Source organism: Paroedura picta, chromosome 12 (assembly GCF_049243985.1).
Source record: "Paroedura picta isolate Pp20150507F chromosome 12, Ppicta_v3.0, whole genome shotgun sequence".
NCBI lineage: Eukaryota > Metazoa > Chordata > Lepidosauria > Squamata > Gekkonidae > Paroedura > Paroedura picta.
Window position 1 is genome coordinate 579,087 of NC_135380.1, and position 10,843 is coordinate 589,929.

The 10,843-nt window shown below is 62.0% G+C and overlaps 2 protein-coding genes across 8 annotated transcripts in view; one reads left to right on the forward strand and one right to left on the reverse strand.

The window, feature by feature from the left end:
* Nucleotides 1-4,500, forward strand: part of PHLDB1 (pleckstrin homology like domain family B member 1) — a 29,044-nt gene extending 24,544 nt beyond the window's left edge. For 6 of the 7 annotated variants that reach the window (XM_077306822.1, XM_077306821.1, XM_077306824.1 and 3 more), the window contains 7 exons: nt 256-361; nt 548-842; nt 1,149-1,239; nt 1,516-1,674; nt 2,347-2,566; nt 2,649-2,734; nt 3,518-4,500. In XM_077306822.1, the coding sequence (XP_077162937.1) occupies nt 256-361; nt 548-842; nt 1,149-1,239; nt 1,516-1,674; nt 2,347-2,566; nt 2,649-2,734; nt 3,518-3,658 (1,098 nt within the window). In that variant the 3' untranslated portion in view covers nt 3,659-4,500. The remainder of the gene's footprint in view (nt 1-255; nt 362-547; nt 843-1,148; nt 1,240-1,515; nt 1,675-2,346; nt 2,567-2,648; nt 2,735-3,517) is intronic. The other variant, XM_077306823.1, reaches the window with a different exon arrangement.
* Nucleotides 4,278-10,391, reverse strand: TREH (trehalase). The gene is given in 16 exon segments (XM_077306829.1): nt 4,278-4,431; nt 4,433-4,497; nt 4,639-4,692; nt 5,120-5,232; nt 5,439-5,550; nt 6,882-7,099; nt 7,195-7,395; nt 7,506-7,555; nt 7,662-7,784; nt 8,283-8,399; nt 8,507-8,599; nt 8,738-8,838; nt 8,939-9,026; nt 9,432-9,579; nt 9,834-9,934; nt 10,233-10,391. Coding segments are annotated over 16 exon segments (1,752 nt in total). The 5' UTR covers nt 10,319-10,391; the 3' UTR covers nt 4,278-4,349.
* Between the last annotated feature and the right edge of the window lie 452 nt (nt 10,392-10,843).

Here is a 10,843-nt window from a genome sequence, read left to right on the forward strand (position 1 = left end):
AACTGCCTCTCAGCTAATTTCTTTCCCTTGGGGCAATTGCTGTGGCAGCCTTGCATTCACCCAGCCCAAGGGAGTCAGGTGGGCAATGCCAGGAGGTCTCTGGGCATTTTTTGAAAACCCATAACTCATAAGGGGGGGCAGTAAAAAATGTTAGCATGTTACCTGACTTTACTATTAACCGCCCCCCCATGAATGAGCCCCCCTTCTCCCATGCTGTCTGCTGTCTGAGGCAAGCCTGTTGCTCCTGCCCCACAGTGCCCCCTGCTGCCACCCCAGGAGGGCCCAGGCACCCTGCCCCGGAACCTGGCCAGCACCCTTCAGGATATCGAAAACAAGCGCCAGCTGGCTCTGCGGCAGAAGGGTAGGTGCTGGGGAGTTCTCTGCCGCTGGGGCCAGGCCGGGCTCCTTCCCTCTGCCCCCAGCAGTCCAGGACTCTGCTGTACTTGCTCCCCCTACCCCTGACCTCTGCGGGTGGGAGGGCGGCCCCCATCAGCAGCTCCCCAGCCAGCAGCGGCTCAGGCAGCTCTTGTCCCGGCCCCCTCTGCAGGGCAGCAAGTGATCGCGGAGCAGCGGAGGCGCCTGGCGGACCTGAAACAGAAGGCAGCTTCCGAGGCGCACTCCCAGTGGGAAGCCCTTCACGGGCAGCCCCCCCGCCCCCCCTGCTCCTCCCCCCTTCTCCTGGCCCACTCCATCCTCCATCATCACCCCCCAGGGGGGCTGGGACGGTGTGGGGAGGACCTGGAGCCTGCCTACGACACCCTCAGCCTGGAAAGCTCCGACAGCCTGGACACCAACCTCTCCACCAGTGGCGCCTCGGCCTGCTCCCCCGACAACGTCTCCAGGTATCAGCCCCGCAGGGTGACCCCCAGGGAGAGCAGAGCAGAGCATGGCTAGGCCTTGCTTCAGGGGACTTCGAGAGCAGAGGTGCAGGGGGGGGGAGGGACTGCCCTCTGTCCCTGCAAGAGGGCCCCTCTGCAAGAGGGGCCTCCCGAGGGCAGTGAGTCCCTCTCCCCTCCACCCCTCCAGCTCCACTCAGGCTGGGCCCAGCACTGAGCCTTGGCCAGGCCTTGGGAGATCTTGGGGTGAGGGCCACTTGTGCCCCCCCCGGGCAGAGGGGGGGTGAGCCCTGACTATTCTGTGCCTTGCAGTGCCAGCGGAGCCGAGGTTGGGAAGGTGGAGGAGATGGAGACCCTGCTGAAGGAGGCCCGCGCTGAAAAGTCCTGCCTGGTGGAATCGCAGGTGCGTGGGAGAAGCAGGGAAGAAGCCCCTTCCCAGGAGGCATCTTGACGTGCCCTAGGGCAAGCCAGTCTTCTTGCCCTGGGCATGGCCTGGCAGACCCCCCCCCTGGGAACAGGGCCCTCCCACACCCCAGCAGAACTCCCTTTCTCTGCTTAGAAGGAAGTGTGGGTCACCCACCGCTTCCTGCTCCCTGCCTGTTAGCCTTTAGGATGCCCACGGGGAGGGGCCTGCAGGTGGTGCCAATGGGCAGGCTGCTCACCTGGCGCTTGCTGGCAGGAGCAGGAGATGCAGTGGCAGCACCAGGCGCTGGAGGAAGAGCGGCGACGGCGGGAGCAGCTGGAGCGCCAGCTGCAGGATGAGGCCATGCGGCGGCAGAGGCTCATTGAGGAGGAGGAGGAGGAGGAGGTCAAAATGCGGGAAAAGCAGTTTGCACAGGTATGGGGTGAGCAGGGCTCAGCGCTGGAGGGACAGGGGGCAAGTTCTGCCTGGAGAGCAGCAGGGACACTGGCTTGCCTGCCCAGGGCATGCAGTCCTTGTCTGCTGTCACCCTCCTGGGGGCAAGCATGAGGCTTCCAGCCCTCACAGTGGCCATGCCTCCCCTCCCACACCACGCTAGGCCATGCACTGTTAATGGCTGACCGGCTGTGTAGACAGGAAGGGGCCCCCAATGGGATGGGACAGTTCAGCCCTGAGCTTCCATATGCCATGCCCACAGGGCTTTCCACATTGAACCAGATCTGGAACGAAACCTCGAAGAGGAAATGGCGGAGGAGCGAAAGGCCACTGGGGAGTGTGTGTTGGAGCACAGCCCTGCTTTTAAACCTCTTTAAGGGCTGCTTCTGTAGCAGCTGAGTTGTGGGGCGGGGGGGGGGGGGTGCTGCCAGGCTGATGGGGTGGGTTGGATTCTCAACACCTTGGTGCTTTTACACCAATGCAACGGGGTAGGGGGAGGCAGGGATGGGTCATCCAAGTGCTGGTCCTGCATGCCTCCCCCTCTCTTGCTCCAGCTTCCACAGCAGGAGAAGCCTATTCCTGCCCCCCCCCCCTGACATGCTGCAGGCCGGCCTCTGAACCCCCCAATGGTGACCCTGCCCCCTGCCACTCCAGGCACGGCCCCTGACCCGCTATTTGCCCATCCGTAAAGAAGACTTTGACCTGCGTGCCCACGTCGAATCATCTGGCCACAGTGTGGACACCTGCAGCCACGTCATCCTTTCAGAGAAAATGTGCAAGGGCTACCTGGTCAAGATGGGGGGCAAGATCAAGTCCTGGAAGAAGCGCTGGTTTGTGTTCGATCGGCTGCGGCGCACCCTCACCTACTACGCTGGTAAGGCCCTGGCTGCCTCCCGAGGCTCCTTCCAGCCCTGCGTGGGTCTGGGACCCACATGGCCTCTGTGTGTCGCCCGCAGACAAGCACGAGACGAAGCTCAAAGGCCTGATCTACTTCCAGGCGATCGAGGAGGTGTACTATGACCACCTGCGCAGCGCGGCCAAGGTGAGTGCCACAGTGGGGGGGGGGCAGGCTGCCCACAAGCCCTAAGGCCCGCCCCCCCTTGGCCTCCGTTTCACCCTTCGTCTCTGCCTCTCTCTCCTCCTCCTCCTCCAGAAGGGATTCTTCTCTCTGAAACAGGTCAGTGTAGGTCCCTTCCTGGTTCTTGGCATGGCTTTTGGCCCCTCTAACCTTGAAGCTCCTGCAGAGTCCGGCATTAACAGCTTTGGCCAACCTGCACTTGCACAGTGGCTCAGCACAGGGGTTGGAGTGGCAGATTCCTTTCCCAGTTCAAGGGAGATGGGGAGGTGCTGTGTGAAACTGCAGGAGGCAGGGGTGTGGGGGAGTGGTGGCCCCTTCTTCAGTGGCACAGGCAGAGATTCTGTGCCCCCAGCTGCACTGGATGGGGGGGGGCAGCTCTCCTGCAACTGTGCAGGGCCTGGAGGGGGGCGAGCCCAGCATAAAAAAGAGTTATTGGGAGGGGGCATCAAGCAGGGCCCTCCCCTCCACTGCTGCTAACCCCCAGTCCTTGCCTCACTGTTGGGGGGGGGAGGGCTGCCAGGGGCCAGTTTATTTAATGCTAGCTAGTTTCTGCTGTTCTGCAGCCTGCTGTGCTCTCTTCATCAGAGAGGTGGGTCTCTTGTGGGGTTTGGGCTCTCCATTCTGGCATCTTTCAGGGAGGCCATAAAGAAGACAGATTCTTCACAGCTCTGCTCAGCCCCCCCCCCTTTTGGGAGGGGAGGAGGTCAGAACCCTCCCCTACCCCCCTCCTCTTTCCTCTCCCGGCAGAGCCCCAACCCAGCGCTCACCTTCTGCGTCAAGACCCACGACCGCCTGTACTACGTGGTGGCTCCTTCCGCAGAGGCCATGCGCATCTGGATGGACGTCATTGTGACGGGGGCTGAAGGATACACCCAGTTCCTGAGCTAAGAGAGCCCAAGTGCTCCAGCAGGACGCTGCTTTCTCCAGGGAGGGGCCATAGACCCTGCAGGATGGAAGGAGCCCTTCTTCCTGCCTCCCCACCCCCAGCTGCTGCCTGCAGGGGGCTCAGGGGCCATTTGACACACACACACACACACCCAGGCAAGGCCCTGCCGTCCACCACGTGCCTTGGGAGGGGGGGCGAGGGCTTGGTGCTCCCCTCCAGAACTACAGTCCAGACGGCATTCTCTGTGCTGGCCCTCCTCCTGCCAGCCCTCCACTCCCCCTCCGCTCAGCGGCCAAAGCTCCTGGCCAGGTGACGGCCGGGTGCTTTCTTTCCCTGCCTTGCGGGGGGGGAATAAAGCTTTGTAAGTTTCACGACCCTTCCAGTGAGTCTCCTTCCCTGGCGCCGAGGGATCCTGCGGCGTGCGCAGGCATCTCGCCCTTCCCCCAAAAGCCCATGGAGGTATGTCAAGCCCCTCCCACCATGGTGCAGGGGAGCAGCAAGGGGTCTGCTGGGGGGCTAAGGCTTTTGCAGCCCAAGAGCCGCTCTGCCTGGCCGGTAAGCTGGCTCTGACTTTGGGCAAGTGTATTTACCCACACACAGAAGGAGGCTAACGCGGGGGGTGGGGGGGGAGAGTTTGTTTTTAATACGGCTGAGGACTGCCAGTCCTGCAACACAGGCCTGCTCCTTCCCCAATCACGAAGGCTCCTGGGCAAGCCACAGGACAAGGAAGACCCCAATCCAGGCCCAGGAGTGAGGCAGGGAGGAAGCTGCAGCGGGTGAGACGGTCACCAAAGAGATCCAGGAGTTGTAGGGCCACGCCGTTGGTCCAACCAAAGCCCTCCTGCCAGTGGAGAGAGAAGATGGCACTAGGCTGGCCCTGCCCACAGGCAGGCAGGCAGGCAGGCAGGTAGGCTGGGGCTGGCTCTCCCACCCCACCTGAGGGGAGGCATCCCGGTGGGGTGGGCGGGACGTTTTGCCTCACCTGAACAACATATTCCCCTCCTGCACCTGGGTTCCCATCACCTTCAACATCGTACTGCAGGACAAAAGGGGTGGGGGACAATTGCTATGCTGGAAGGGGGCAGTGGCCAGGACACAAAGTGTCACAACATCCTTGCAAGGAAGATGGGGAGAGCTCCCCGCTCCTCCCACCCCCACCCCCACCCCCACCCCCACCCCCCCGGGCTGAGCCAGCCTTATGGGGAGAGCTGCTGGAGCAGAAGTCCCAGGGCCAGGGAGAAAGACCAGCCTGGGCTCTGCCTGAGCGTCTTCTTGTGGAATGCCCTGCACCCATCAGATTTCAGAAACTGGCTCTGGGGTGGCAGTGCTGCCAGGGACCAGAAGGACTCATGACACGGAGGCAGGCACCAAACACCCCTTGCCTGGCTTCCAGACAACCCTCAGACCACCTGCCCCCTACTGCCATGCTCCTGTGGGCAGAGAGAGGCTGCAAGGGCTGTTACCTTCTCAAACATGGAATTGTACTTCTCATAGACGGCCCAGTTCATTCTCACCCAGTTCTGTGCCAAAGTGAAGGCCAGCTCTTGGGCCCGGGAGGACGAGGATTTGGCCAGACCTGTCAGGCAGGAACCAGAGGTGGTGAGAACGGAGGGCAGAGCTGAGCGTGCCCCCCCCCCACACCACCCCAGTCCAGCCAAAGCAGCAGGGCTCTTGTAGACAAGAAGGGAGGCTGCACAAACCCTGCCGCTCCCATCTCCCCACACCCCCACCAGCGAGCATGCAGGGATGGTGGGGCTGGCTGGCTGGCTGTGGAGCCCTTACCTACAATCACCATGTGCTGAAGTGGGGCCCATGCGTTTGGGAGGTCCCACTGTTGCCCCGTGCGAGCCAGGGAGGTGGGCAGCCCATGGGCATAGGACAGCGCAGTGCTGCTCTGTGGGCACCAGAAAAATAATGCCCAGGAAGGAAGGGTTAGGCTGGGTGGCTGGATCAGAGGCTGCCGCTCTTCCCCACTTGCCACACTGGTTCTCCCTGTCCTGCTTCAGAAGCGATAGACATCAGACTGTTCCCTTCCATGCTGGAAATGTGAGCTACTGAGACTGGAAAAATTGGGGCTTTCAGGGAATTCAGCAAAAGGGGGCAGGGGAAGCAACAAGACAGGAGGGAGTGACAGGTGACCAGAGAGGCACCCCTGGGGTCTGAAGGGCTCCTGCATCCAGGGCTGGCCAAGCTAAATGGCAAAATCCAGAGCTGTCTCCACCCAGACGCTCCTCGACTTCCCTTCCAGCAGCATCCATAGGGCAGCTCCCCTGATTTGTCCTGCGTTGCCACACTGGTTTGGTGCATTCTTGTTGGGGAACAGTTGCGGTCAACGCAGGCCTTTGCAGAACTGCGATGTTATCACTTTTTTCAGGCCTTAAAAAGCATTAGCTGTTAGATCACTATTGTGCAATAAAGTTACAATAATCAAAGCAACATGTTGATTTGCTGTTTCATTTTTCAAAATAAGTAGCCCTTCGTTGCAATGTAAAATGTTTGGGCTTTACATTTATCTCCTATAACTTGGCAATGAAAAGGGCTAGATTTTTTTTTAAATGAACACTGGGACTTAATATAATTGCAGTAAAGGTTGGTGCAACATTGTAGTGATCTGTCAGTTATCGTCTTTAAAAAGCCCTCCCTTCAGTGAAGCTGGCAGATGAGGAGCTGAGGCTGGGGCGGGACATCATGTGGCCAAGGGGAGCTGAGCGACACAAAGAATTGGCCCTGTGGGAAGGCGATGCTGGTTTGGTAGCGACTTTTAGGGAAGAGCACAGCCAAGATGCCTCTGGAAGGTTTGCATTTTTGCAGGTGTGAAAAACACAGACTTCCAGGCCTTTGGGCCTGCCTGCCCCCCCCCCCCCCCACCCACTGCAGGAGGGCTTTTAAAAAATACCAGATCAGGCCACACCACACCGGCCTTTTAAAAATCCACTGCAACAAGACCCAAACTGCGGCTGCTTTTTAAACTCTTCCCCTTTTCTCTTCTAGTTATAAGTGGGAAAGAGCAGGCTGCAGAGATGTTCCCTCTGCAAGAAAAAGGAGTAGAAGCTTTTCTTTGCCCCCCCCCCCCGGCAACACACACACACACACACACACACACACACACACCCGCCCTGGTAGGAAGGGCACCATTGTAGCCCTGGGCCCTGGCAGCAGCAACCGAGCTACTCCCGGGTTTGGTTTGCAAGGGGCGCCCAAATTAGGCCGTTTGGCTGCCCTCACCTCCAGGTAGCGCAGGGCCTTCTCGGCGGCGGCGCCCTCCAGGCCGCACTCGGCCCACAGCGGGGTTAAGTTGGACGGGTAGAAGGCCCGGTTGGCGCTGCCGCGCGCCAGGTTGTAGTCCAGCCACACCCCAGCCTCCTCGTCCCACAGCACGGCCCGCATCGCCGCCGCCCGCCGCGCCTGAGCCGCCCGGAAGCCTTCGGCCCGTCCGGCGTCCCCTGCAGAGAGACGGGCCCAGTCAGCCAGCCGCGGGGCCGCCCCCCACCCCCAGGCCCCCCCAGCCCGCCCGCCCGCCCGCCCGCCCGCCACCCACCCAGCGCGCCGTAGAAGGCGGCCAGGAGCCCTTCCACGCGGCACAGGATGGCGTTGAGGTCGACGGGCACGACGGCGCTGGGCCGCGTGTCTCGCAGGGTGGCCGCGACGGGCGGCGGCCCCGGCAGGAACCAGCGCGACGAGAAGTCCCAACCCGACTCCGCTGCGCCCTTCAGCTCGGCCCACAACGCCTGCTGCGCCTCTGCGGACGGGACGGGACCGGGAGAGGAGAGAAGGAAGGCGGCTCAGAGACCCGTCCGCGCCGGACCGGCGGGCGCGGGGGCGGGGGCGGGGGCGCGGGCGCTGACCGACCTTCCTGCAGGCCCTGGGCGATCTCCGCGTCCCGGCTGTAGGCCTCCGGTCTGCCAGGCAGGAGAGGAGAGGAGGAGAGGAGAGGAGCGTCAGCCGGGCGGCGGAGGGGGGCGGGTGAAGAGAAAAGCGGGAGAGGGTCCCGGCCCCCGGCCTCACCTGGGCTCCCCCACTTGCACGCGGTAGCGGTTCAAGGCGTACTGCCGCCCCCCGAGGCTGACGTTGACGGCCCGCTGCTCCTGCCAGAAGCGGTACTCATCCTCGAGGAGGCGGATGCTGGCGCTGCGTGGAGGATCGCAAATCAAGCAGCAGCAGAACAAAAGTTGGTCCTTATTTGCCACTTTTCTCTACCCGAAGAAGTCTCAAAGCAGCTTACAATTACTTTTCCTTTCCTCTCCCCACAACAGACACCCTGTGGGGTGGGTGGGGCTGAGAGAGTCCCAAGATTACTGAAGAAGAAGAAGGTTGGTTCTTAGATGCCGCTTTTCCCTACCCGAAGGAGTCTCAAAGCGGCTTCCAATCGCCTTTTCATTCCTCTCCCCACAACAGACACCCTGTGGGGTGGGTGGGGCTGAGGGAGCCCTGATATCACTGCCCGGTCAGAACACTTTTATCAGTGCCGTGGCGAGCCCAAGGTCCCCCAGCTGGCTGCATGAGGGGGAGCGCAGAAACAAACCCGGCATGCCAGATTAGAAGTCCGCACACCTAACCACTACGCCAACTGGCCCAAGCTCAAGGTGGTGTCCCCCCCACCCCCCCACCCCCACGGTGCTGCCTTACTTGAGGAAGGGGAGGTCTTGGGTGCGCTTCAGGTAGGCGTCCATCATGAGAGTCAGGAAAGGTGGCTGACTCCGGTGCTCATAGTAGACGCGGCCTCCGTTGGGGACGTGACCAAACCTGCCGGCAGGAAGCCACAGTGGCACACGCCTCACCGGGAGGACAGGGGGAGGCAGGCAGGCAGGCAGGACACCCCCCCCCCCGAGCAGGGACCCCCCTCCACTCACCTCTCCACCAGGTGGAGGAAGTTCTGGATCATCCCCTTGGCGGTGGCTGTCATGTTGGAGAGCAGCAGCCCTTCGAGGACCCAGAAAGAGTCCCTGCGGACACACCGAGCCTCAGCCAGAGAGCACAGCCCCTGCCCCCCAGCACAGCCGCACTAAGGGGGGGGAGCCAGCCCTGGGCCAGCAGCCCCCCTCCCCCAGCCTGACCCAGCCCCTTCCTGCCCAGCTCCTCACCAGTAGTAGTACTCCCTGAATCGTCCCCCTGGCACCACCAGTGGGTTGGCCACGTAGAGGAGGGAGTGGCGCTCCGGACTGCTCTGGACCTCCGCCTTAATCTGTAGAGCAAGCCAGGTGCCATGTCTATGGAGAGCCGGGACACAGCCCCCCCCCCATGAGAGAGCGAGCGAGCGAGTGCAGGAGCTGCTTGCCACTCACCTTCCTGCCCAGCAGCTTCCACTGGGCATTCAGCTGCTGGGCCCAGTTCCGCAGCCGCAGGTCAGCAATCTGTCCAAGCAGCTCTGGCCTAGAAATGGGCAGCGGTGGGGTGAGGAGCCGGGGGAGAAGCAGAGGCCAGGCTGGTGAGCCTCACGCCCCCCTCTCACGCATGCCTGTCCTGGCCTTTCTCCTGACCACGGAGCCGCTAGGGCTGAGCTCCCCCCCCTGCTGCCACCTATGCTTGGTGCCTTTTGTGCTGCCGGAGGCAGTAACTGCCACACATGAATGTTGCCCTCTGCAGTGAGGCTGCGCTGTCTTTTGGACAAAACAAGCGCTGGGCATAGGAGGTCTGCGGGAAGCGGCTGGCTGCTCTGGAACCGTCATGCACATACTCCTCCTTGCGCAGCCACCACTGCAGGTGCAGCCACAGGTGGCCTTGCCCTGTCACCCCTTCTGCAAGCCCTGGGGCCTGGGCCTGCAGTGCAAGTGATACCTGGGGGTCCAGTCAGGAGGCTGCCAGGGCTCCAGCTCCTGTCCAGGGGGAGAGAAGTACTTCTCTACAAAGTCCCGCAGCTGCTGCTTGGGCACAGCCCCACCGGGCGTTGTGTTCACCAGCTGCTGGAAGACATGCAGAACCATCTCTGCAGAGGAAGAGACGGCTGTCAGGGCAGAGGCCAAGCCGGACTGCCACCGTGAAAGCCAAAGGGGCAGCAGGGAAGGCTGGTCCTCTGTGGCTCAAGAAGGAGCCAAGCAAACAGCGACCTGCCCACCCCCAGGAAAGGGCAAGTGCAGGAGGGTGGTTCCACTCCCCAGAGACAGGCCTGGAGGGTTCCACAGGCGTGCCCTCAGGCGTGCCCCATCCCCAGGGCATTGCAGAGCAGGGCTGGCCACTCACCCGGACTCTCTTGGAGGGGCATGTCCACAAAGTGCTTATCGTCAGAGAAAAGCTTGCTCATCTGGACCTGCTTCAGCAACTCCCCCGTGCAGTAGATGGGGCTGAGGAAAGGCAAGGGCTTGGGGTCAGGGATCAGGGAGGGAAGGGGACTGCTCCCTCATGCAGGCCTGGGCAGTGTCTGCTGCCCTTCCTTTCCCCTGGGCTGGGCTGGGCTGTGCTGGTGGCTGCAGCTATTGCCCTTCCTGTCTGGCCTCCAGCTCCCCTGAGTGAACCTCTCCATCCTGGGCCAGCAAGGCCCCGCTCCACCCTCACAAGCAGCACAAAGCCTGTCTGGGAGTGGTGCTGGTGGGTCTCCAAGGCCCCTCTTCCCCTCACCAGAGCCCAGGACCTCTGACTCACCTGGCACAAGGGGGGCGGAAATTGGCTGCCGCAGCTTGTAACCCCACATAGATGGCCAGGAGCACCCCCCAAGTGGGGAAAGGCATCCTGTCTGTCTGCTACAAGATGTCGTCCTGGCTTGCAGCCTGCCCAGAAAGCACAATGCAGATGGCCCAGGGGCAAGGTCCAGACCAGAGGGCAAAGTCTGCAGCCAGGAGGGGGGGAGGGACTGGGCCTGGCTCAACTAGCGTTTTCCTTCCTTTTCTTCCCCATGGCCAAGAGGTCCCACCACCAGCCCCCAGCCCCCAGCCCCCAGCCCATATCTCCTGGTGCTTGCATGGTGCTAGCTCCTCCCCCTCACTTGTCACAGGGGGGTGGAAAGTGAGGAGGCCTCTGCTGGAACATCCTCTGCTGGGGGATTGTTGTGGATCTAGGATGGATCCCCCACTTTCCTTGCTTACCTGCCCTTCAGCATCCTGCTGCTGGCCACAGGAGGCCTCTCCATCCTTGCTGTCTGCCCAATTCCCTTCCTGCAACCTGCCCACCAGCTGGGACTGCCTCAGCTAAGCACTCACCCCCCTGCAGGTGATCTCTGCAGCAGCAAAAAAGTGTGGCTCCGCTGGCAAACACTT